The sequence below is a fragment of the Microtus oregoni genome, unplaced genomic scaffold (genome assembly GCF_018167655.1).
Source record: "Microtus oregoni isolate MIOR12 unplaced genomic scaffold, Mior012 000067F_ref0000223, whole genome shotgun sequence".
NCBI lineage: Eukaryota > Metazoa > Chordata > Mammalia > Rodentia > Cricetidae > Microtus > Microtus oregoni.
Genome location: NW_024543974.1, coordinates 2,821,862 through 2,849,635, shown reverse-complemented (window position 1 = coordinate 2,849,635; position 27,774 = coordinate 2,821,862). Strand labels below are relative to the sequence as shown.

At 40.7% G+C, this 27,774-nt stretch overlaps 1 protein-coding gene across 6 annotated transcripts in view; it reads left to right on the top strand.

The window, feature by feature from the left end:
• Positions 1 to 1,626: 1,626 nt before the first annotated feature.
• Positions 1,627 to 27,774, top strand: part of LOC121440446 (myotubularin-related protein 1-like) — a 69,602-nt gene continuing 43,454 nt past the window's right edge. The window contains exons 1-6 of one of the 6 annotated variants that reach the window (XM_041641203.1): positions 1,627 to 1,930; positions 6,594 to 6,699; positions 16,488 to 16,511; positions 17,258 to 17,284; positions 20,616 to 20,666; positions 24,922 to 24,997. In XM_041641203.1, the coding sequence (XP_041497137.1) occupies positions 1,776 to 1,930; positions 6,594 to 6,699; positions 16,488 to 16,511; positions 17,258 to 17,284; positions 20,616 to 20,666; positions 24,922 to 24,997 (439 nt within the window). In that variant the 5' untranslated portion in view covers positions 1,627 to 1,775. The remainder of the gene's footprint in view (positions 1,931 to 6,593; positions 6,700 to 16,487; positions 16,512 to 17,257; positions 17,285 to 20,615; positions 20,667 to 24,921; positions 24,998 to 27,774) is intronic. The other 5 variants (XM_041641198.1, XM_041641200.1, XM_041641199.1 and 2 more) reach the window with 5 other exon arrangements.

Sequence of the window (27,774 nt, the reverse complement as noted above, 5' to 3'; positions counted from 1 at the left end):
AAAGCTGAATGACCAATAGCAAGGGAGGAGGTATAGTTTGGACTTTCAGGCAGGGAGAGTAAGTAGAAGGAGGAATTTAAGCTGGGGGTGGGAAGAAGAACAAAGAAAAAGAGACATCAGGGAAACACCAGGGACCAACCAATCAGACTCAGAGGAAGCAGAAAAGTAGGCCATACAGAAAGAAAAACAAGATAAAAAACCCTGAGGTAAAATGTAGATGAATAGAAACAGGTTAAAATAAGTTCAAAGAGGTAGTGGGACAAGTCTAACCTAAGGACAAGTATCCATAATTAATAAATCTCTGTGTCTTTATTTGAGAGCTGGTTGGTGGCTCAAAGAAAATGCCAATGACACTAATCTATTCTGATCAGGGCCTTGCCTTCTGGACCAAATTAGCACGCAAAGTCCCCATCATCATATACCAAGAAATTAGGACTCCAACACGGGAATTTGAAGATAATGTGACCATTCACTCTCTAATAAGGAATTAAGTATTTTGTCTGGGTTGTAGTGGTGCCTGCTTGCAGTTAAAGCACTTGGCAGATGGAGGAAGATTGCAGCATGTTTGAAGCCAGCCTGGTATGTTTGAAGCCAGCCTGGTCTACACAGTGAGTTCCAGGCCAATGGGTGCTACAAACAAAATAAAACAAAAATTGGAACCGAGACATTTGCAGGAGATGATTTCCCACTATGACTGAAGATTTTTCTTTACCCCAGATTACCACCTCTTGGACGCAAGATAGACATGGGTTAATCTGTGTCCAGGTCTGTCTTTAATCATGGAGGCAAATACTCCCTTTATATGTCCATATACGTCGGATCTGGGTCAGAGGTCTCCTGTCCATGTCTAATACAATCACAGGCAAATGGCTCTTAATCCTGTACCCAGGTTCAACAAAACCAAGCAGAAACAATAGAGAATAAATTCTGGATGTTGCATCCAAAGCCAAATGAACGGGCTAAGTCTATCTTAGGAACTGAATGTCCTTGATTTATCAGATATTGGCTTGATTTTCATAGCGATGATTTGCATAACAGAAGTTAAATGTTAAACTTAACATAAACCAAGGGCAGAAGTTCTGAAGGCATCTTTGGAGCATGGTTACAGATGGCTGGGAGGTGGATTTGTGGAGGTGGAGTGGGGGAGAGTAGGGTAGAGAGAAGAACGGCGTGGGGATTGCTAAAATCCTAAGGAACTGTTTATGCTTCAAGATGTCAAGACCAGTGGCACTTAAGAACCCCGGGATGTCCCCACCCAGACAGTTCCCTGGGATCCAAAATTGAGAGAGAAAAAAAAATGTCTGTTTTTCAAATGTAGAACTTCTTCAATCATAAAAAAAAAAAACAACACGTCCACAGTGTACCAGGTTTGTCTGTAAAGCAAAGCACGTCACGCAGTTTTCAAACCTCAGAGGCTGTAGTGTCCGCATTGCTCAAGCGGAGTTAGAGTGGGTCTGGGCTACCAGACCTCAGGTTCCTGGGCCAGGCAGGCGGGCAGCAGCTGTTGCGGGACAGCGTGGCCCTGGGTGCCACGCGCCGCCCACTCTGCATCGACCCCGCCCCCCCGCCCCCCCCCCCGCCCCCCCCGCCCCTGCGCGCGTGGCCTTGTGGGTAATGCCGGGCCGCCAGGTGACAGCTAATGGCGGCGGCCTCCTGACGCGAGTGGCCCGGCGGCGGAGCAGGGCGGCAGAGGGCGCATCGCGGAGCCGGGCCGGCGGCCGCTACACTCTGCACTCCGGACTGCGGTTCACCGGAGGCGCCCGGCTTGACGCGTCATGGACAGGCCGGTGGCGGCGGCAGCCGCGGCGGCGGCGAGCTGCGAGAGCGCTGGGGGCCCGGGTCCAGGGCCGGCAGCGGGCTGGAGATCCTCTCGGGTTGTGGGGGGCGCTTCGGCCGGCTCCCGGCAGCCCAGCATGGAGACCCTAGACAGGTAAGTAGGGCCCTGGACGCCACCGCCTCTCGGTGCCCAGCTCGAGGCCTGGCGGCCCAGGGCCGAGACGGGGTGGGCGGCTCCCCCACAGGCACTTCTAGCCTTCCCTGGGTCCCCGTCTCCAGCTGCTGCCCTTGGACTTGCCAGGGATAGGGCACCTGCTCACTTCCGTGCTGCAAGCTGACAGCTCCCGGAGGCTTTGGAGCTGTCAAACCCGTGCCAATGTACTAGCTCCTTGAGAACCCCTTTCCAGTTCGTGGCCCTGGCCAAGGATCCTCTCAGGAGAAATGTCGCTTGGCTTCTTGTTCTTAACATCACTGTCATGCCTAAATCGTGTGATTTTAAGATCAGTTCCGATGCCGCTGCTTGGGGTGGCAACTAGGAGGTGAGACCCATGGGCAGCCGATCTGCAGCAGATGGTGGTAAAGACACACAGATTTGAGAAACTGAGATGGATCGCTTCCATACTGCTCAGGAGACACGAATATTGTGTACTTTCAGTTCTTTACACTTGGAAGGACATAGTTCTTTTTTTCTTGGACACATGAGTCACCTGCTTCTGAGGTCGATTTAGAATAAGTCCGTTCAAGGCATATTTGCCATGTCCACCTGGAAAGGGCCACCACCCAGTCGAGTAATGACAAGAGATGGCTGGATTATCCAGTTTCCCCGGTGACACCTACACTTGGGCAACAGACAGTTGTGATATGCTTCAGTGAGGTGACGCTGTCTGAGTCATCCCAGTGTGCTGAACTTTTGGGAGTTTTCAAAGACACGAATGGGAGCACCCAGCAGCGCTCTCTCCCTTCTCTAGCTCGGTGTGATTACAGTATATTTTACTACATGAATCCTGAACAATAGGTTTCACTAAAATCTAGCCACAGTTGAGACTTCCCTTGGAGCCATGAGCACTTCACACATCTGAAAGTTTTCAGCAGCACATGAGTTCTTGTCCATTCAGAAAATAGCACACTGTGACTTTACTTTGGCTCCAGGGCTGATAGCTGAAGCTGTATGTGATAAGTGCTAGGCTATTGGTAAACACAGAAGTATATTCAGGTGGCAGCGTAGGTCTGAATTATTGGAGTAGCTGAAATATGTCGCTCTAGTATGCCTTATTCAGGATTTATTAGAAACGACAAGTGACTATGTCCCACTCCCAAGGATTTTGATTCAGAAGGTTTAGGGCAGGCCCAGGAATTTGTGTTTTTCTGAAAGGTGTATACTACGGCCTCATTGTGCTTGGGCTATGTGGGCATGTGGTACTTGGTGTAGTTTGGGGATGTTAGATGTTAGTGATGGGGACAGGAAGGAAGGAGGACAGGTATTTGAATTGAGGAAATAATGGAGTGGGGAGAGCCCTTTGGCCATGAGAGCACAATGTGCGCCTTCTAAGGAACTGATCAGAGATGGCCTGTTGCCTGTGAGAACAGGCAGGCTGCCTTCCTAAGGAGTTGTGCTATCATCCCTTCTCAGGATGTGTGTGGTTCTCTTAACCTGCATCATACTCTTCCCAGTTGAAAATAGAGATTCTTAAGGAACCCACTAACTCTATTCTAGGCTGTAAACCTGAACCAAGAAGTCTTAGACATCTCTCTGGGGCTTCAGTTCATAATGCAGGAAGAGGACACAGAGGACAGAGGCAGTTCTGGGAAAAGAAACTAGCATGGCAATAAGGCAGGGAGGATTTTCAAGGTACTTAGCACTTAACAGAGAAGTAGGTGAGTCTTACGCCTTGAGGAGTATAGGCATCTGTGAGGGGTGTGGGCATTGTGCCCAAAAGTGTCACTTGTGAAGCAGATTTCAAAGAAAGCAGTTTATGGCATGCCTGCCATATCCAGCTGGGAAAGAGCAGTTGAGCATGGAGGGCAGCTGCACAAGGTAACAAGCAGGGAGGAAAGAGGGCTCGGTTCTGATATTTCAGCAAGAAGCCGTGCATACTCTTCATTAAGGAGTGACTCCCCTAAAGGGAAGTTGGGCTCTGTGTGTTCCTTGAACCTTGAGGCTTGTGTAGTCTTCAGAGTATTTCACTTCTCTTTGAAAAGAGAGGTCCTGTGAGAGGATGTGGCTTCCTAAAGGTCACAGATCTAGCTAGTGACAGAAACAGGACTTGAACCCAGACCTCCTGTTGGCTGGCCCACTATACCCTCTGTGTAACTGCTCTGACCCAGGCCACTTCCTGTTGCTGATGGTAAAAACACATCAACACCAATAAACCCACCCCTTTCTCAAAACAGCCCAATCAACTTTAAGCCCCAAAGGAGATATTTTGGTTCACAAAACCACTCCAGAGAGGGAGATGGGAGTGGGCACAATTGGAGTCAAGGGCTACCTTTAAAACAGTGTTGTTAGAATTCCCTATCTCTTGTATTTGTGTCTTCTAAAAATATCTCACCTGTCTTATCTCTGTGTGTTCTTTCAAAGTGGTGGGAATAGGCCTCTAGAAGCCCTGTGATAGATCCATACAGCAAGGATCCAAAAGGAATCCTGGGACTGCCTGGGCAACTCGTTTCTAAGTGGGGACAGGAAGAAGTGGGTAAGCCCCAGGAAACAGTGGATTGCAGTTCTGCAAAGTAAAAAAAAGTGTCCTTGTTAGAAAAAGGTGTGGCAGGATCTAGTCAGCAGCTGATTTCCCCTAGTTCCCCTAGTTGATTTTATGTATTTGCAGTCAGGTATGGGTGCTGATGGTAAAAGGGGAAAAAAAGGAAGCTTGGTGTGGTGGTGAATACCACTAAATACAACACTCAAGAGGCAAGATTGCTGCATGTACAAGGCCAACCTGGTAAATACAGAGAGTTCCAGACCAGCCTGTACTGTAGAAAAAAGATTGTCTCAAAAAAGGAAAGGAGCAGGCAATAAAGGGGACACTAGCATTTAATCCCAGCACAGGGGGATTTCTGAATTTGAAGTCAGCCTGGTCCACAGAGCAAGCTCCAGGACAGCCAGTACTATATAACTACATAGAGAGACCCTGTTTCAGCACACACACACACACACACACACACACACACACACACAAACACACACACACACAGAATATGAGAATATAATATCTCTCTTAGTTTCCTCCTATCCCCTAGAAATTATGATAAAATTCTGACTTCTACTAGGATCATAAAATTCTTGTGTATCATTGGAATTTCTACCTATTCAGCACATATTTTACATATATTTTCAACCACAAAGACTGGGTGGGCACCTTAATCAGAGACTACAATTAAGTAGATGTTCTGTCTTTCACACACACAACTGTGGATGTAATTTCTGATGGTTTGGTTTGGTTTGGTTTCCAGATGAAACTTAACTTCGTGGTAAAGCTCCTAAGAGTCTTTTGCCCTCTTCATTGGTTTCTTTTTCTTGTTTTGACAGATCTGGAAAGGAGCCTAGCTCCTGAGAGCAAGTTTTACATCTTTCACTGCCTAGTTGCCTATTAGTCATTAGGTCAGGTGAGCACAGGCCAACCACATATCAGTCATGTGACCATGGATAAACCTAGAAGCTCAGTTTTCTTTTCTGTAAAATGGGTCACTGGGAGGCTAGGTAAGTCTGCATTTTTGACCAGCAGAGAGTTTTATATTTTCTTTGCCCTGTTCTGTTTTACAGCATCTGTGGTACCCCCTTTAGCTCAGTATATCAGTCACTTTCGGTTGTTCTGGCCCCTGGAGTGATGGCCACATTCATTTCCTTATCTAGTTAAGTTAGCTAGTGTCTGTTCTGCCTTTTTGTCACAACTGGTTATGAAGCTCTGACATAACAACTGGAAGAAGCTTTTGTAAGTTAAAGCATTAACAGAAATGTAATGTAGCATCACTGCTTAATACAAAATATCTTTTCTAGTCTGTTCTATATTAACTTACCCTCAGCTTTACCCCCACTAAAAGTACATTGTTTTCTAGATTTTAAACTAAAAACATGAATTTGGTTGAATTTTGTTTGAAAATCATATGTTTTAAGGTAAATATTTTACTTTGGAATTAATTTTCTATATACACTATGTTAATTTTCTATATATACTATATCATATAATTTTGATAGAATTCTATGATATGTTAGAGAGTAACATACTTAACTACATACCTGTACTCATTTAAAATTATTTATTGGATATGTATAGATGTTTTGTCTGCATGTGTGTCTGTGCACTATGTGCATTCCTGGTGCCCACAGAGGCCAGGAGAGGGCATTGAATGCTTTGGGACTAGAGTTACAGGACCTTGTGAGCTGTTATGTGAGCAATAGGAATACAGACCTGGATCCTCTAAAGAGGTGCCAGTGCTCTTAACCACCGAGCAATTTCTCCAGCCCCAATACCTACAATATTAAAACTTTTTGAAAAGGTTGATTGGTACATCTAAAACTAACCTAGAACCTGATGTATTTTCTGTTTTGTTTATATTGATTCTCATATTAAATAGAAAATCAACCAAATAGTTAAAGACGTTGTGGGGGCATGTCTGCATGTCTGCATGTCTCAGGAGATGGAGGAGGCTGGAGGATGGGAAGTTTAAGGCTATCCTTGGCTGTATAGTGAGTTGAAGCCAGCCTGGGCTGTACATGAGACACTTTGAAAAATAATACCTGTATGTGTTTATTCGTACCCAGGACACATTGATTCTCTTCAGGAGCCTGTGTTAAAGACTTTTAATCACACTATTTCTTTTAGCCCTACAGGATCACATGTTGAATGGTGTAAACAGCTTATAGCTGCTACAATTTCTAGTCAGATTTCAGGTTCAGTGACATCAGAAAATGTGTCCAGAGATTACAAGGTAAGCAACATTGAATGTTTAATTCATTATTGCTATATAAGTACCCAAGAAGCTTTGTAGTTTTAGTTCACATGAACCTTTGACTTCTTGGTATTAAATTACCCTTTGTGGTGGTGAGGACAAAGGTTTTTTAGTGTTCAGTCTGAAATATTAAGGGAAAATATTACCTATGTTTCCTGTTTGTGGTATAGTTTTATAACTGACATGAAAAAATTGTGCTAAGATTTTGAATCAAGTTCTGTTTTATCATGTGCAGTGGGCATAATTGTGTGTGCTTGTGACATGTCAACAGTTGCAGGGGAGCTTGAGGCTAGGCAATTGTCTACAGACAGAATTCAAAGCCTGGGCAAATTCAAGAGTGAGACTCCCATCTCACAGCAGGCAAACAAACAGAAATTATTTGCTTACTTTGTTATTTTGCATAGAATTACATCTTGATGGACAATCCCTTTACTTCACAAACATGATTTTGTAATTAGATATTACATTTGAGTATTCATCATTAACATAGAAACTATAATTACAGAACTTTAAATGGGGCAGCCTCATTTTTCAGAGTTAGAAACCTTTGTTTATTTTGAAATCTGAATTTCCTGCATAGTCTAAGGTTAAGAGTGAGAGGTTTGTTGTTGGCACAGATTGGTTCCTAGCACTGTCCTGGAGCTTAATAGATACTCAGTAAATAGTTATTAATTAACAAGCAAAAATTTCAGCTGTTCCATCTCTGTTCAATTAATATTTTGATTTCAATAAGCTGTTAACAGAAACACTAAGTGAAACTATTGATATTTTCTTTATGTTTGCTTGAGTTTTGTTTTGGTTTGATTTGGGTTTTTTTGCTAATAGGAATGGGTGAATAAATTTTCACGAGCATACATGGAATATATTTAGTTTATCTGTGAGCAGCACTCAGAAGATGGGAAATCTCACAAATAGTTCACGAGCTTCAGCCAACATTCCACTTCTTCATAACTGCTCCTTGTTGAGGACTTTTAGCATCCTCTCCTTGCTTGATCATAGCATAAGTTCAGAAATAGACTCCAGCACCGGTGGTTGAGATTTACTCTTGAGCTGTCATGTGCACATCACCAAGCCAGCAGTAGAAATTAGATAATCTGCCACTCGAAGACTGGCAGTATATCTCTTAATAGTGTCCCCAGTTACTGATTTTCATGCATGGTGACAAGGGAGCATCTGAGGCTCTTTGTCTTCAGAACCTAATCAGGAAGCCACTTTATGTACAGTTGGGAGATGCTGGTAGCCTGTTGTCCCCACTTTACCTGTAACTGCCCATTGAAGGACTCCTGTCAGCAAAGGACAGTGTTTATACTCTAGGGTGATTTTCTCTCTTTCCTATTAAATGTTAACTGGAAAATTGTCATTATAGTTTAATGGTGTCATGTGGGTTCTGCACAAGAGTGAATGCAGCCAAGTATGGTGGCACACTCCAAGGGAAGCTGAGATAGGAGGATCAACTCTAGTTCAAGGCCAGTCTGAGCTAACCACCTAGTTTACTGGTGGTTAATAGCTAACCTGGGCTATTGTCTCAAAATACTAAAATAAATAACAAACATGATTGAATGTTGACGATATTTCTAATGTACATGTTGGTTGGATCTTTAACATGAAATAGTTAAAGTTTTATCAATTTCCATCTATTTACAAATTTTGTGTAGCACAATCAGCTCATGCTAGAATGGTTTAATAGATGCATTTCATAAAAAATAAGGTTTTTATCCCAGCACTCGGGAGGCAGAGGCAGGCTGATCTCTGTGAGTTCAAAGCCAGTGTAGTCTACCAGAGCTAGTTCCAGGACAGCCTCCAAAACTACAGAAAAACCCTGTCTCAAAAAAACTAATAAAGTTTTCATTTATTTTAGAAATTGAAGTTTAAGTCCCTACATCAGATCATAGTCAAAGCCTTTGAATTATTGTAAGACAGCATGTTTTATAGCTAAATCTACAATGTTGACATTAAATTTATAATTTGTGAGTGTTACCTTCTTCAAAGAAATATATTTTAAGTAATAAAAGCATAAAATATTCCTAAACTACACAAACTGTTGTACATGATACTGCTAAAACTCAGAGTAACTATTCTGGGCTTTGGAGACCCTCTGGCATAGGAGCCATGGCTTGGAGTTGGGTCTAAGGGTTCAGATACAGTTTCAGGAGGATTGAAGTTGCAACCATTCGTAGATAAGATTTGTAGTTATCTATATCTTCTTTAAAACACGTACAGATTTGGTGTTGATTACTCTCATCTCCCTACTACCCTCCCTTCTTACCCCTTCTCTATTTCTTTCCTTCCCTCCTCCTTCCCCCTCTTCTCTCTCTACATCCCTCCTCTCTGTTCTCCCCTTCCATTATCTCTCCTCTCTTTCAGTCCTTTCCTCCCCTCTTTCTGTCCTTTCCCTTTCCTGCTGTCCTGTCTTCACTCCCCTTCATCCCCTGGCCTCTCTTTCCCATGCTATTCCCGTTCTTCCTCTGCTCTCCCTCCCCTGTCTCTTTTCCTCTCCTTCGGTCTTCCCCCCTCTCTCCTCCTCTCCCTTCCCTTCCTTCTGTTTCCCACTCTCCCTCCATCCCTTCTTCTCTTCCCCTGATCACACTTCTCTGCCAAGGGTCTCTACCACGGGTCTCTTTTTGCCTCCCTTTTCTTCTCTCATCCCCTCCTCTCCTGTTTTCTCTTCTTCCTCCTGCTTCTCCACCCTTTGTTTTCCTTTCCTTTCCTTTCCCCTCTTCAATGCTTTTCTATTCTCATCTCCCCAGCTTTTCCTCCCATTCTTCTCTCCCCTCCTTTCTGTGTTTAGTCCCTCTGCATCTCTCCTTTCCCATCTTTTCCTCTCCCCTTCTCCCTGGCCTGCTCTGTCCTCTCATCTTATCCCCTTTCCTCTCTGCACTTCTCCTTTCTCTTCTTCTCCTCTCTTCTCGATCCTCCTCCTTCCTACTAGTTAATGCTTACTTTAAAACCAAACCATCCCAAAGATTAAACTAATAATTAACATTATTAAAAGAAATGTAATTAAATGTTTTCTTTTGCTTATCCTATCCTTGCTAACTCGATTGCTTTCATTTAACCAGGCCAACATACAGAAAAAAATCTTGGGGTGGGTTTATGAATATGATCAAAATACTTTATAAGAAATTCATAATCAATTAATAAGGCCATTGTTTAAAATTTTTTCCCTTGAATGTGTAAAAAATACTGTGATCTCAATGTAATTTTCATAGAGCAGATGCAATAGTACTGTTAGAAATTATACTGAAATATTTCCAGGGACTTTGTAGAAATGACACAACCAATCATAACTTCCATCATTTGGAAAGTGAAACTAGACCAGAAAGAGGGAGTTTTATGGAGTAGTACAAACAGTTCTGGCTAGCTCTGTGACCTTGTATAATCTCTCAGTGTGCAACCTTGTATAGTCTTCGGGGTTTCCTTCACTGTAAGGCTGAAAGGATCATAGTCAGATTTTAAGTGTCTAAATGCCTTTATTTCTAGAATGTTTTTCAATTATGTTTTGTTCAGAAGGACTTGATTCTGCTCTGCCTTCTACCAATTAGTGTACTATGTACCATCTTGCTTTTTCTAGCTCTAAAATTATCCTCAGCACTTCCTCTGTTCCTCTGCTCTCTTTTTGCTCCCCTTACCCTTGTGCACATAGTAATTCCTAGATTTCATGTTTAAATATCCTAAATGACAAAAAAGGAGAAAATTGGGGTGGCAGTATACAATTTTTCTCTGCTTTCTTAGTTTAGACTCTTTAGAGAAGAAATCCAGCTATTGTTGAACCAGAAAAGTGCTGTAATTAGTCTCTGGATCCCCAACAGAAATTTCCAGAAGGGCTTAGGAGGGAAGGGGAAAACAATGTATGGGGAGCACTTTATAATGCTTGAATTAGGTCTTGGTTCATGTTTCCAGAACTGGGTGCTAGTCTTTGAAAAGGGAAGCTTGATCATGCCCTTTCAGGATCCACTGTCAAAAGTCATGACTGAAAACCTGGCTATATGACTTATTTATTAATCATAGACTGCAGATTCAGATGCCTACATGGAAGTCAGGTACAGGAGAGAGATGTGGAAAATAGAAGGTATAATATGTTCCCATAAAAGCCTTTTTACAAAGCCCTATTACTATCTCTTTGGACAATATAATTATAGATGAGAAAAGATGATCAGCCTATGAAAACAAATTACTTTTTTAAAATGTTGAGACTTTCTCTTCTGTTTCTGCAAAGGCAGAACAAATGTATTTTTCTTTTTCACACTGAATATAACTAAAATATGTGGAAATTATCTATAAATAACACAGGAACAACCTTAAGTATGGAAAAGTGATGAATCAAAATCTGGCTGGAAGTCTCAGTAACCCCCCAAACTGACAAGCTACAGAGCAGGAAAAAGTATATTTGGAAACCTCATACCTGATAAACACTAATATCTAGAATATATAGAGAATACTCAAAACGTAACAGTGAAAATGAAGAAAACACACAAAGCCTTTCACCAAAGAGGTACATGCAGATGACAGAGAAACTCATGAAAAGGTCATCATCATCATTGAAATAGGGGTAAGGGGTGGACTGCAAATTAAAGCCCTGCAGAGGGACCACTACATACCTGTCAGGATGATTGGAATATTGGTCAACAGTAAAGAAGAAATAGTGATAAACTCCTCAACTGGGATGATCTTAAGAGAATTTGCTGACTAAAATAATACAATGCCATTTTGTAAAAATGAAACTCTCAAGACATACATTGGGAGACCACCTAGGCTCCTCCTGACTTAAGGCATGGCTATCTCCTCTGGCTTACATCAGAATCCAATTCTAGCAGGAAAGAAATTTCTGTGTGTATCTGAAAGGGCTCATTTCAGGAGAGGAGCAAAGGGAAGCAGAGAGAAACATACCCCCAAGACTTTGAGGCAAGCCCCTGCAAACCTCTGAACACTCTCCTGTCTTAACTACTGAGGATTTCCTTATAGCAGCTTAAGAACTGTGTAAGCTTAAAAACGGGTTATCACACTATTTCCAAACTGCCAGCTATTTTCTTCCAGTAGAAAAGACACTGACAAGAAGTTCTGCAATCTGTCTGTTAGACTCGGCCTCTACTTTGTTCTGCAGTAGGCATTATTTCCATAAAAAATATTGTAAAGTCTTCCTTCCAGTGTTCATTTCTTGCTGTCTGTCCTTAACCAAGCAGCAGAAGAAATGTGCAAATACTACAGCATGCTGGAGTAGATGGGTGGAGATAGAGAAAGAAGAAAGGTGTCTGACAGGGTGCTGTTGGCTTCTTCAACAAACCTAAATCAAGTTCAGAGATCCTATGTGTACTGCAGAGGTCAAAGTGGGCTGTCTGTGTAATCAGTCAGACCCCATGCTGAGATCCCTTAAAAGAGCACAGTTGTAAGGGAACCCTGATTGCTTTTCGGGCTGAGGGGGGGGGACTTAATTGGGGGGGGGACTTAATTGGGGGAGGGGGAGGGAAATGGGAGGCGGTGGCGGGGAAGAGACAGAAATCTTTAATAAATAAATAAATTAATTTTTTAAAAAAGAGCAGAGTTGTCTGTTAGGGAAGCAGATGTTGAGCAGGAATACCAGGGTTTAACTAGCAGCTCTGCCACCTTAAGTTTAGTCAGTTTTCCTTTTTCTTTTTTCATTTATCCTTCTCTCATATATTGCATCCCGACCACAATTTCCCCATCCTCCTCTCCTCCCAGTCACTCTCTCAACCTTCCTTTTCCCCAAGATCCACGCCTCTTCTGTTTCCCTTTAGAAAAAGGCAGCCCTCCCATGGATATCAACCAAATACAGCATAACAAGTTACAATAAGACTAGACACAAACCCTCATATTAAGGCTGGATGAGGCAACACAGTAGGAGAAAGAGTCCCCAGAGCCAGTGAAAGATTCATTGACAGGCCCGACTCCCACTGTTAAGAGTCCCACAAAATACCAAGCTACTCACATATACTGTCACATATATGCAGAGGGCCTAGCTCAGTCCCATGCAGGCTCCCTGATTGTCAGTTCAGTCTCTGTCAGCCCCTTGTGAGCCCTGCATAGTTGATTCTGTGGGCTGGCTGTGTTCTCAAGGTATCCTTGTCCCCTCTGGCTCCTATAATCCTTCTCCACTAGAGTTCTCCAAGCTCTGCTTAATATTTGGCTGTGGGTCTCTGCATCTTCTCCCATCACTTGTTGGATCAAGTGTCTCAGATGACAATTAAGCTAGGCTTTGTTCTACAAGTACAGAGCTAGGCTCTGGTCTATAAGTATAGCAGAATAAAATTAGGAATCATTTCATTGACTTCAAATTTTTTGGCCAGTTTTCTTAACTGTGCCTTTTTTTTCTTTTTTTTTTTGTTTATTTTTTAGTTGTTGAAAAAAAAATTCCGTCTCCTCCCCATTTCCCATTTCCCTCCCCCTCCTCTCACACATTGCCTCCTCCCCCCACTCCATTCCCCCTCCCTCTTGAGAATGAAGAGCAGTCCAGATTCCCTGCCCTGTGGGAAGTCCAAGGTCCTCCCACTTCTATCCAAGTCCAGGAGGGTGAGCATCCAAACAGGCTAGGCTCCCACAAAGTCAGTTCATGTATTAGGATCGAAACCTAGTGCCATTGTCCTTGGCTTCTCATCAGCCTTCCTTGTCCGCCATGTTCAGAAAGTTCGGTTTCATCCCATGCTTTTTCAGTCCCAGTCCCGCTGGCCTTGGTGAGCTCCCAATAGATCAGTTCCACTGTCACAGTGGGTGGGTGCACCCTGACCCTGTCCTATAGCCATACTGATGAATATCTTGCATATCACCTTAGAACCTTCATCTGGCGATGGATCGAGATAGAGACAGAGACCCAAATTGGAGCACCGGACTGAGCTCTTAAGATCCAAATGAGGAGCAGAAGGAGGGAGAACATGAGCAAGGAAGTCAGTGCCTTTTTTTTTATTGAAACAAAAATGGAGTCAAGAATGGTTTTTATCTCAGCTAGCCTAAAACTAAAACCAGTTCATATGTCTCAGGTGTTGAGAGAAGTGGCTTGAACATAAAATGCTCGAGTGTCTCTACGACACAACTCCTGCTGAAGGAGAACACCAAAAGAATTAAAAATGAACTTTAAACTGGCAGGGCCTGGGAGGAGGGAGCTAGTAGTGTGAGAAGTTTATTTTCTCATCTGAAAAGAGAGGCCAATGAACACTATTTTAAAGTGCTATATCAGGAAGTAAGGCAAAGTCAGTAACAGTGATGGAGGCAATGGTTAGAATTAGAAGTAGGCCTATTCAAGTGGGGTGGTCCAGAATGAACCTTTCAGTTTTGAGGCTTTTATTACCAGAAGCCACTTATTCTTTTTGTTTATGTTCTGTGAACTTTGTTGAAGAACAGTTAAGAAATGTCAAACTTTACATATTTAAAGTATGCAATTAAATAAATTTTGATATTTGAATCCATCCTTCCAAAAGCCATCCCTCCAAAAGCCAGATTTAAGCTTATTAACCCCAAAAGTCTCTGCTTAGGAGCTTCAGGGCTTTAATTCATTTTGAAGAATATTGTCAGTTAATTCAGAACACCTTTTTAACTGCAAAGATTTTCTTATTAATTTTTTTCTTTTTTTTAAGAATTTCAATGTATAAAATGACATATAATCACATCTGTTTCTATTTTCCCTCTCCAATTCTCCCCCATGTACTCTCAATCACATGTCTTCTGTTTTTTGCTAAGTCACTATGTGTAGGTAAAGCTACTCATAGGTACAAGGTTGTGGAGTCATCCACTGGAGCATAGGATACATACCTACAGTGGTATTATCCTCAATAAGGAGGAATGATTCTCCTTCCCACAGCAGCTCCCTACTGTTAATATCTCTGTCAGTATGGTGTGGGACCTGGAGATCATCTGTAATATCTATGTCAGGATTTTAGTTGGCTTTACCTTGTGTAGGTCATGTGCAGGTAACTGTAACAGCCGTATCATGTCCGCAACACCGCATTTAACAGCACTCTTTCCCACCCTCTCTACCTCTTACATTCTTTCCACCTCCTCCTCCTCCCTGCGCCTTGGTGGCAGAAAGGGGGATGGTGGAAATAGATGTCCCATTCAGGGCCAAGCATTCACTATCTTCTCAGCACTTTGATCAGGTTCCACATCTTTCCATTGGCTGTTGTTCACTGCAAATGGAAGCTTCTCTATGGTTGAGAGCAGAATAGGTCTAGGGGTAGAAATATAAGTACTTAGAAGGCAATTTGATAGCATGACCACTTAGGAAAAGAAGAGCAAGTTCTACATTAGGGTCTATAAATTCACCAGCCATGGGATTTTGCCTAGGATTCCAGACCAGGAATGAAATTCCTTGCTGTGGAGCAGGCCTCAAATCTAATCAGAAAGCATTCCGTCACTCCGTCACAGTCACACCGCTATTGCACCAGTGAGCACATCTTTTCTAGTAACTTTAGTATACTGGGTTCAGCACTGGGTAAGAACTTTGATATCTTTTCTCCCCACATCAGCCTGCACAGCACCTTCTGACATTAGGGAGGAAGTTTCTGAAGAGTTTGAAGATGACTTTTTATGTTTTGCAGCCAGAGTGTGTGGTGGTTCAGCAACGAGGGATTATTCCCACATAGTTATGATGGGTATCCAAAGACAGCAGCAATAACCTGTGGTACTTTGGTGACCTGGGACCTCCCTGACCAATGGCTTGTAGGGCAGTATTTTATGCCTTATGCTGCTATTTTCATTGAATAACTCAAGTCTTCTGGGAACAACATTGACCAACCATACAGGGTCATTCCATTTGGATTCTTTTTTAAGTTGTTAATGCTGACACAAGAATAGCTTTTGTAGCCTGTGTTCGTATTCAGATGCTCTTCTCCCATTTAGTAAATCCATAAAGCTAATAAATAGCCTGGCAATTGTTCTTTCTGATGATGTGTTTCTCATTCAACATCTAGTGTTGATTTTGCAACTACTGTAGATTTTGCAACAAGGTACAGAAACATTGAACTCCTCCCCCAGAATATGACAACTACTTGTTTTTCTAAGGTTCTGTCTATGTGTGCTGTTTCTTCTGACTAGAGCTTTCCCACACAGAGGCTGCATGTTTAGTTAGGATTCACAGGCCACAGGCACAGGAATAATATTCTGAAGTCAGTATCTCTCAGTTAAATAAAGCATGGTTTTACCTCTGCTTCAACCACAGCCACTACTTCTTCCTCCCTAGAACTTCTTCTTTGTTGCCATGTCTATCAGAGAAGGCACCCCCTGCTTCCAGTGGGGTAACTAAATCAGAGAGTTTAATCTTGGAGTCCTAATTGGAATTGGAAATTTAAATCTAAGTCAGATTAAGATGTGTGATTATCTCACTGTTAAGATACTGAGTTCATATATAGCTAAACTGTGTTCTGGATCCAGTTTGGGGTTTTCTTGTTTTGTGGACTGGTCTAAAAGCCTATCTCCCTTTTTATATCATTGCTTTTACATGGAAAATGCCTTCAGTTTTCTAAACAGAAACAACATTTACTTTTGAAATGTACCCTGTCACAATAGCCTGTGAAAACACTTGCAGGAAAGGATTTGTGTTTAAAACAGTTGGAAGTGAGGAGATAATTTTCTTCGAATTAGATACTTCCCTGAAACTCACAGGACAAATGTGTTAGGATTGACTTAATATTGAATGAGATTTTGGAGATAAATATGTTAAAGAGGATTAACAGCTTTCTTAGGGACTAGGCTATTGAATCTAATGGCATCTTTCACAATAAGAACATTTCCATGATGATTTTGTTCTGTATTTTAACTAACAGGTTTTCAGGAGGCCTGATACCAGGGTAAGGATATTTGGCTTTTGGCAGATGGGCCTCCTACTTATACATGTCTGTGCTTTATGGAACACTTGGTCTGTTTAGTGTTCCTTACCTTCGCACTGGTTCTTATGAGTCACTCTGATCAGTTTGTTCTGCTGTGTCATAGCTTTAAATGTTCACTGGAAATGCTTTGTTTGCTACAGTTTTTAAACGTGCAGTAAGAGCCTATGTGTGTGAAGGCAGGATGCAAAAATTGTTACCAGTGTGCTGTACTGGCTTTTCTCATACCACATGAATTCTGACCCAATGGATGATCATGGCTAGTGCTGTATGTCTAGGCATATGTGGGCCTCTTTTTACAAATATGCTTTTAATTGAAACAGAATTATGTTACTTCCCTTTCTTCATCCCTTCTCAACTACCATCTCTTGAACCCCTCCCATGTATCCCCACCTCCACTCTTTTGGAGTTGATAGCCTCTTTTCTTTGATTATTATTGTTTTGCACGCGCATGCACACAGACACACATACACACACACACACATGCTTGTTGTGTGATTCATGCTAAAGAACTTAGCAACCAAAAAAGTGATCATTTGTTGTCCATCTAATCTAAGACCTTAAATCATGCTGTGTTTGCATGTTCAGTCCAAAAAAAGTTTAAGTGCTAATCTTGAAGCAAGATTTAAAAAAATAGGTATTTTTAAAAATACAAATGTAGTGAATTGTAGCTTATATTTTCCTCATGAATTTCCTTCCCTCTATTTCAGAATATTCATAAAGCAAGACAAAGATTGGTAATTTGCATGCATCTAACTCCTAGTGTCAGACATGAAAAAAAATGAACCTATTTTTTATTAAATGGGAACAATCTGGATTTTCGTAGTATGATTTAATTACTTCAGTTTGAAGTTTGTAATCTTATTGAAGCCAGTGAAGTTGTACAGAAATAACGAAGTTAAGTAAAACTCTTGCTATACTAGTTGATTTACCATCTTACCTTGTTTTCTTTGGCTTGTGAGATTCATTTTCTTTTATTGAATCATACAGTTAAATATTAGTGTTTGACTTTGTACTTGCATGGACTTTGAAATACTGTATGAATTTGTTTTGAATATCCATTAATTTTTCTGTTTTAACATTTAAAATTACAGAATGATTCCATTGTCTTTGTATGTAAAAACTTAGAAATTTCAACAAAACAGGCTGCATTTAAAATCTACACTGCCGTGATGGGTAGCCATAAATTTATTCTGAGTATGAAAATGTGTTATGTAATTACTGAAATTTATTGACTAAAATGTAAATATGTGAAGTAGTAAATTATTTCAAAATTTGTTACTTCTTTTGTTGCCTTAAAAATATAGCCATTTGGCACAGGAGATCGCTTCCTATGTATAACCCCAGAAGCACAGACATTAAGGGCAACATTGAATAAATGGGACCTACTTAAACTGAGAAGCTTCTGTAAAGCAAAGGACATAGTCAATAAGACACAAAGGCAACCTACTGATTGGGAGAAGATCTTCACCAACCCCACAACAGACAAAGGTCTGATCTCCAAAATATATAAAGAACTCAAGAAACTAGACTTTAAAATGCTAATTAACCCAATTAAAAAATGGGGCACTGAACTGAACAGAGAATTCTCAGCAGAGGAAGTTCAAATGGCCAAAAGACACTTAAAGTCGTGCTCAACTTCCTTAGCAATCAGGGAAATGCAAATCAAAACAACTTTGAGATATCATCTTACACCTGTCAGAATGGCTAAAGTCAAAAACACCAAGGATAACCTTTGCTGGAGAGGCTGTGGAGGAACGGGTACCCTCATCCATTGCTGGTGGGAATGCCATCTTGTGCAACCACTGTGGAAGTCAGTGTTTCGGTTTCTCAGGAAATTCGGGATCAACTTACCCCTGGACCCAGCAATACCACTCCTGGGAATATACCCAAGAGATGCTCTATCATATGACAAAAGCATTTGTTCAACTATGTTCATAGCAGTATTATTTGTAATAGCCAGAACCTGGAAACAACCTAGATGCCCTTCAATGGAAGAATGGATGAAGAAAGTATGGAATATATACACGCTAGAGTACTACGCTGCGGTAAAAAACAATGACTTCTCGAATTTTGCAGGCAAATGGATGGAAATAGAAAACACTATCCTGAGTGAGGTGTCCCAGACCCAAAAAGATGAACATGGGATGTACTCGCTCATAATTGGTTTCTAGCCATAAATTAGGGCCACGGAGTCTACAATAGGTGAACCTAAAGAAGCTAAGTAAGAAGGTGAACCCAAGGAAAAACATATAGTTATCCTCTTGGCTAAGGGAAGTAGACCCAATTGCCGGGGAGAAAATTAGGATCTTGGGGGTGGGGTGGGATGGGGGTAAGGGGAGATGTGGAGAGAAAAGGTAGAAGGGAAGGAGGGGGGACTTGGGGAATCAGGAGAATTGGGATAAAGGAAAGGTGGATAGGGGAGCACGGAACCACAATTCTTAGTTAAGGGAACCACTTTAGGGTGAGCAAGAGATTTGACCCTAGAGGGGCTCCCAAGTGCCCAACATGAGGTTCCCAGTTAGTTCCTTGGGTAGCTGAGGATTGGGAACCTGAAATGACCCTATCCGAGAGCAATACTGAAGAATATCTTGCATATCATCATAGAACCTTCATCTGGTGATGGATGGAGACAGAGACAGAGACCCACACTGGAGCACTGGACTGAGCTCCCAAGGTCCCAATGAGGAGCAGAAGGACGGAGAACATGAGCAAAGAAGTCGGGACCACGAGGCGTGCACCCACCCACTGAGACAGTGGAGCTGATCTACTGGGAGCTCACCAAGGCCAGCTGGACTGTGACCGAAAAAGCATGGGATAAAACCGGACTCTCTGAACATGGCGAACAATGAGGGCTGATGAGACGCCAAGGACAATGGCACGGAGTTTTGATCCTACTTAATGTGCTGGCTTTGTGGAAGCCTAGCCAGTTTGGATGTTCACCTTCCTAGATATGGACGGAGGGGGGAGGACCTAGGACTTACCACAGGGCAGGGAACCTGGACTGCTCTGTGGACTGGAGAGGGAGGGGGAGAGGAGTGGGGGGAGGGGTAGAAGGGTGGGAGGAGGGGGAGAAGGGTGGGAGGAGGGGGAGGGAAATGGGAGGCTGGGAGGAGGTGGAAACTTGTTTTTTGTTTATGTTTTTTTTCTTCTTTTCTTAATAAAAAAATATTAAAAAAAATATAGCCATTTGAACCAGTTTCATAAAGTAAAACTGTTAAATTTTAATATTTTCACTATTAGAGATTTGATACCACTTTTAAAAGGGATTATAATCCTGTCGTGTTAAACATTCACATTCTTTCTACCACCTGTTGAGTTAAAGTTTTTAAACTTTCAAGAAGAAAATTGATTTTGTGAAGAAATTAATAGCATACCTTTAAAGGGACAGATTAAAAAAACATGTGGCATTTGTTTTCTTGAAGCATGCTTTTGATACTGTAGTTAGAAATATTAATGTGACATTGATTAGATGTCATAGTATTTAATAAGTAATAAAATAATACACATATGTATATATGTATGTATTTATATGTAAAATCTTGAGCATGTGTTATGTGCATGATGCAATGAAATTTACCCCTGGGTAATATAATACTTCTTTAGAATATACAAATTCTTACTCTGTCTAAAATACCTATGTATGAACTGCCTTTGTATTTTGGCTTGACTTTGCCTTTTATGTGGTTTCTGTGGTGTGCTTTATTTTCTATGAGCACATGATGTGCCTGTTATGTTCTTTGCTATTTGCTATGGTGTTGCTTAGTTTTATAAAGACAGTGCATTGTTTGAAATCCATGATGTTTGTTTGCTTTTCATTTTTCTACCCCAACACAACACAGAAATAGACACTACACTTTAGGCTGAGGATGCTATAGATGGTCCACACGTTATTCCCTTAACTCGAAGGGGGCAAGTGTGGTGATTTGCAAAGCCATAAAAGGTGTGTCAACTTTTACATGGTTACTGTCTCTTAAAAAAGAAATTCTGTCCTTTCACCTGTCTGTTTGCACGTGTTTCTCTTTCTCTTCTCTGCTTCTTCTTGTCCATGCACCTGGTGCTGTGCAGGAGATAGAGGAAGAACACAATGGCTACCCTTCTGAAGCTGAAGCTGATCAGGTGGCAAGTTCTCCATGTTCATCTGTTTGTAGCTACAGACCGTGCATCTAGAAGCCATTTCATACTAGATATCTAGGCAATAAGCAAAGCTTTCCAGTTGCTTTTACACTATAATAGTGTTCTCCTGTCTATACTTGGTAGATTCCATTATGACATTATTTGCAAAAATTGGTTTATCCAACATTTTGTCAACTAGAAGTTGCTTTATTCACACTTCTTGGCTCCCCAAGATAGGGTTACATGACCTTGACGTCTGCCACTGTAAGAGTATGAAGAGCTTTTAGCAAGGACCTAGAGGAGTAAACACAAATGCTACAAGTTCTTTATAAGGGTGTAGACCTTTTGTTATTCAAAGTTGCATAGTTGGGCTTGAGGTTAAAAGTGCTGGCTGCTTTTCCAATTCCCAGCACCCACGTGGCAGTTTACTAGCGTCTATAGCTCCAGTTCTAGGTCATCCAGTGCCCTATTCTGGCCATGTGATTCACATATGTATACATGTAGGCAAAACACCCATACATCTAAAGTTTAAAGTTACATGGTTCGTGCCTAACACAGCACCAGGTATTTTGTATTTTTGGAATGAGCATATTTATTTTGTTTTTATTAATCAGAATATAGAATCTTGCTGTTTCCTTCATACTTTCAGATGTCTCCAGATTCATGAAGCAGTAGTGCTTTTCCTGCTACTGATATAGAAACTGAATAGGAGAATCTGTAGAAGAGCAGGGCTGTGGATGCCTGTCAAGCCCCAAGTGATCAGCCTTCCTTTTGTCCTCCATCACCTGCCCAGAACCCTCCTCCATTGACTCCAGAAGCATCTTTTATGACTCAACTATAAAATCACTGCTTTAGGCATGCAGCTGATACATAAACTGTTCATCCAGAAGTTTAGAGTCACATTATGAAAAACAGTGGCCGGAGTCATCTAGGTGGGTTAGAACCCTCAGCAATAAAGTCAGGAGGTTGTAGATCTCAGCTACACATTCAAGATCAAAGCACCAAATTTGAGATGAGCTCATAGCTGAGCAACATTGAAAATAGAGGCACCAATAGCAAATCAAATTATTTGATTATGAGATCAAATTATTTCATTTTTCAGTTGTGCTGTACATAGGTTGGATAAATCAAGGGTCAAATCATGTCCTGTGCAACCTGATAGTTGCAGTAAAAGCTTAATATAGCACAAATGTGAGTCCTATCTCCTAACACAGCTTCATAAAGGGAATCTACTATATTCACCAAAAATGAGTCTTCTATTGTCTCTTGATTTCCTGTGTAAAGCTGAATGTATTCCTTTCTCTTATGGAAGAATATGAAGCATTGGGGCCTTTTTTGTGTTATTCTAATAGATGCTTTTTCATCCTTTAAAAACATGTCCCATACTTAGTGAAAGTTTTATCTCACTGTGTTCACCAACATATTCATGCCTCATAAAAATGCACAGATGTTTCCAGTCATATTTGACTATTAATATGGGACAAGAAGAGAACCAGTTGTTCTGTACTGTTTATCTTGAGAGCCTTGTGCATTCTGGCAGGGTTTTATTGACTAGCTCAGGCTTGAAGTCTTAAATTTTGATGTGGCTTGCTCTAAAGCTGAACAGGTGTCTTCTCTTCCCAAATCTCCTCCAGATTCTAGTGATTAGAGAAGCTTGCTTTCATAAATAGATTCCAAAATAATCTATCCTTAGTTATTTTTAAATATAAGTTATAGAATCTCCATTTTATAGTATAATATTTGCTCATTAAAGTAAGCTCTAAAAATGTAATGCTTGTAGTTTACAACTCCAACATTGATTAAAGTAGCTTTCTTACTTAGTAATTAAGCCATAAAATTAGTCAGTAGATCAGATAGTAAATTAAAGCAGGCCTCAGATTAAGACTTCTATTAAGATTGTTGGTATTTAAGTATTTATAAAACCAGATGTTTAAAAGTATGCGTATTGGTTTATGCTTTGTTGTATAAAAGGCATATTCCCAAGTCAGATGTAAATAAAAAGGAATGTATAAATGGGGCTGAGGGCAGAGCTCAGTGGTAAAGCACGATTAAGGCCTTGGATTTGCTAGCAGGGACCAAAACAAGTATAATAAAATGATTAAGTTGGACATTACATGGAAAAAGAGAGTCAAGTTTATATGAAAGTCTTAAAAGTAATGTTCAGATGGGGGTGTGACTTAGTGATAGAATACCAGCTTAGCATATACAGTATCTATCCTAAGTTTGATCTCTGTCACTATAAAATCAAAATTTTACAGAAATTTTCTGATGAAAAATGTCTTAATCTATACTACAAATTCAAATTTAATACATTGTTTGGTTGTAACGATGAACCCTAATGTATATATGATTTTAACACTACACTTTTTGATAAGGAAGGGATGGACCATATAATCTTCTGTCCTCTGGGTGGAAGAGACGTACATACCATATCCCTGATCATCATTGCCCTCCCTGTTTTCTGATGCATGTTAATGCCCTCCCAAGTGTTAACAGGTATTCCTGAAAAAGTACTCCCTGATTGAGGAGGTATGAGGCATGTGTTGTACTCTAGCGCCCTCTTGCTGATCTGGTGTGCATTAACACACTAAAGCCTAGCTCACTTTTTCTAACATAGCATTTCCCTGTTTGTTTTTTTTTTTTAAATAACTATTTACATCTCCTGGGAAATAATGTTCTATGAAATATAGCTTTGTAGTTGCTGTGGTTTGGATCACCTTATTCTTGTTCATTTCACATCGTTTTAGACATGCCAAGGAGAAAATGACTGTTTTCCTTGGTAGTAACTCACAGAGTGGCAGTACCTTAGAATAGGCCCCAAGTTTAGGATCCTGTCCTAGCTTTGGAGTTCAGGAACTCCATTTTCTGCTCCCCTATGAGTTATCTGGAACCATACAATGAAGCTTACAAGAAGCTGGCTCCCAAATCACAATGTCAGCCTCATAGTATAAATATAGGCACGAACTGCCCAGCCATCCTTCTTTTAGCATAACTGTAGCCAATGAACCTAGTAACTCATTAACAGTTTCCTTGGGGAGTGTGAAATTAGTTATAAAATGAATTGTCTTAGCCGGGCAGTGGTGGCGCACGCCTTTAATCCCAGCACTCGGGAGGCAGAGGCAGGCGAATCTCTGTGAGTTCGAGGCCAGCCTGGTCTACAAGAGCTAGTTCCAGGACAGGAACCAAAAGCTACGGAGAAACCCTGTCTCGAAAATAAAAAAACAAAAACAAAATGAATTGGCTTTGGGAAATGTGTGGTGAACACACCCTGCCCCACAGTATACATTGCAAAACAGGTTGAGTGTTCTTTATTTCAAATGTTTGGGACAAGTGTTTCAGATTTTGGAATTTTTCATATTTTGGAGTATTGAATGAGACCCAAAAATAAACATAAATTTTGTGTCATCTAGACCTTACACACATAGACTGAAGGAAAACTTATACAATACTTTTTAGTATATGTGTTTTGATTGCCACCTTTCACATAAGGTCAGGTGTGGAATTTTCCACTTAGCATTATATTGGCTCTCAAAAGCTTTCATATTTTGGAGCGTTTCCTATTTGGAATATTCACATTACAGATGTTCAACTTGTACTCTCATCTGCCAATGTAATCTCATAGCCTAGAGTGAACAAACAATGGCATTCTCATTCTTTATGCTCCCTGATGTACACTCACACATGCATACACACACACTCACATGTACACACACACTTATATACACATGCACACACATACATGTACATGTTTGCGTGTAGCTGGGCCTCAGTGCCAAAGCCTAGGGCTTTTCTTAGTTGTGCACTATTCTGAGACCATTCTCTGGTCATTTTAATTCTGCCTCAGGGTTTCCCAAACTATTTCGTAGGCTCTGTCATTTCTACTTTGGCTAAGTACCTCACCTCTAGTGTTTTTATTTGTGTTACTTTCACGCTTAGAAGATAACATTTTTTTCTGACCTTATTTTCAAATTTGATGGCACCTTACAATACCTATCTGTGTGCTGATTAAGTATCTATCTGTCCCATCAAGCCATTTCTGTATTAATGCTTTCTAACTGTTAATTGTAAATATGTTGTAACAATTTGCTAGAATATGCAGCATGACGTCCTGTAGTGCTGAGCTTTTAAAATGTTTAAGGGGGAGGGGGCTTACATTTTTGCATGCTTCTGTAGCCTTATCAAGAGATCCCAGAATACCAGCATTCTCCTCAATCTACAGATGGAAAGTTAGATTTATTCCTGTTTGGTTTCTTGCCAGGCTTTACGGGATGGAAATAAACTGGCACAGATGGAAGAAGCTCCACTTTTTCCAGGAGAATCAATTAAGGCCATTGGTAAGTTTAACGTATACCATTTGTTATAGGAATTTATAAAATGAAGTGGTACTTTGAAAGCATAGGTGATGTTTATGTTGGAGATCAGCTAGACTGATTAATTAAGGAACGAGGTCCATTCTTTCTTGTTAGCATCATCCTGAGATGGAATAATATAGAGGATCCAGGTTAAGTGGCAGCTGAGTGTTTACCAAAAGAACAGAAGCAAACCTGTTCATCATGAAATGAGAGCTGATTAGTTACTCAGTGTAATTTCTGCCTTGCTGCTTTGATGGACTATTTCACCATAAACTAATTGATCAGTAGATGACTGCAATAGCATCTTAGTAACATTTGGAGAACTTTAAATAATTTTTGTTGACTTCTGTGATTATCAAAAATATAATTTTACTGGAAGAAAATAGCATGTACTGCCATCCTGGCATATAAAGTAATGGCATGAGGGTTACCATACCTCCCGTGATAAAATGCCATGCATCTCAAGAGATGGTATGTAGGAGGGGCGTCTGTGTATAAGTTTTTCATCCCAGTTTGCTGGGTTGGATAGTCAACTTTGCTGGGCTATTTGCTTCATGGCTCTCTCCCAGCATGGGTGTTCAGTTTCAATATAGTCATCTCATACATATTAGGACCATTTGAATGGTTGGGCTGTCTTACCAGAGCCTCATTCTCTCCTCTTTGTGTCTCTTTTTTACTCTGGAAATGCAGCTTTGGGAGGTGGAGGTTCTCACATAGCCCTGTGCCTCTCCCAGTTATTGGAAATATCTTACAGGTACATGTTAGGAACAGCTGCACATCCTTAAGCTTTGTAAGTGTGCTTTAAATTCCTCTAGTGCCTTGCAAAGGGTAAGTAAATTAACCCCCACTATTAAATAAAATATGTTCCTGGAGGCAAAGTATTAAAGTAGGTCATTGTAAAGTAAAATACTCCCTATTGAGTAGTAGTTTAGAGCAGGGTGAGTTTTGACATAGCATACGCTTGGGAAACCATTGTCACTCTTATGGTAACGAACATATCCAGCCCAGTAGTTTTCTCATGTCACCCCTTTCCATCTCTTCTCCTGTCTCTATGCCCTCAAACTGTGGTTTATATTTTTGAGTACTTTCCAGAAGTGAAATTGTAGGGTTTTTTCCTTTATTTCTTTCAAATACTTGTTTTGATATTCAACTACATTATGATATCAGTTAACAATCATTCCTTTTTATTGCTGAATACTGCTTCATTTAAGGATGCATTCACGTGTTGGTGGCTATTTGGGTTGTTTCTGCTGTTTTTGTATTATAAATAAAATTGTTATGAACATTCTTTAAAAAGCCTTTATACACATACTCTCTTTCTCTTGGATAAATGTCTAAGGGATAGAGTGGGTCATTTAACTTAAGAAATTGGTATTAGTATATATCTAGCAGTGTAGGAGTGTTCTGGTTCTTCCTCTCTTGTCTGAATGCTTTTGCTTTCTTTCTCTTGTGTAAAACCTTCAGTATGAAATTAAAGAGAAGGCATGAGAGTAGATGTTCTTATTCCTTATGTTGGGAAAATGTTCACATTTTCATTAAATATGATGTTGACTGTAGGTGGTTATTGTCCTTTATCATATCAAAGACATTTTTTCTACTCTTACTTTAGTAACAGTTGTAGTCAGTAACTGAATTTTGTGAAATGCATGTTTTTGGTATCAATTAATAGTGTTACTTTTCTTTAACCTGTAATATGGCAGATTACATCAATTCATTCTGAATGCTTGGTCAACACAGTCCCAGGATAAACTCTACTTTCTTTCATGTATTATCTTCCTCTGCATTGTTAGGTTTTGTAGTGATGAGGTCAGCAGGCCTGCTTTTCATGCCTCCTGGCTCCTGCATGGGTAGCTTAGCCCCGGAAATAATTACATGGACACTGTATTCATTTAAACACGGCCTGGCCCATTATTTCTAGCCTCATATTGGCTAACTCTCACATCTTGATTAACCCATTTCTGATGGAGGAGGGTCATCTATGTATCACTTTCATTGGTTAATAAAGAAACTGCCTTGGCCCTTTGATAGGACAGAAAATTAGGTAGGCGTAGTAAACAGAACTAATTGCTAGGAGAAAGAAAGCATAGTTGTGCAGATGATATAGCTCTCCTCTCCAAGATGAACGCAGGTTATGATCCTTCCCGGTAAGCCACTACCTCATGGTGCTACACAGATTATTAGTAATGGGTTAATCAAGATGTGAGAATTAGCCAGTAAGAGGCTACAGATAACGGGCCAGGCAGTGTTTAAAAGAATACAATTTGTGTGTTGTTATTTCCGGGGCTAAGCTAGCCGTGTGGGAGCCCGCTGCTCCATTCTACACATTTCCATTAAATCTGTGTAGCACCACGAGGCTGTGGCTTACTGGGATGAGTCTAACCTACATCTGTCTCGGAGAGGAGAGCCATGGCGACTGCCTGACTCTGCTTTCTGCATTCTGTTCGGTCTACTCCATCTGTCTAAATTCTGCCCTTATAAAAAGCCAAGGCAGTTTCTTTATTAACCAATGAAAGTAACACATAGACAGATGACCCTCCCGCATCAAGGTTTGATAGATTAAAATTGCACTGAGGGATGTTGCACCCATATTTATAACTTATGTTTTGAATATATCTTAAGAATTGTATTATGGCCCCAATATGATCTTTTGAGTGTTCTATACACTGTTGAAAAGAACATGTATTATGTTGTTATTTATTGGAGTGTACTATAGATGCTAATTAGGTTGAATTTGTTGGTATCATTTGATCCTCTGTGTC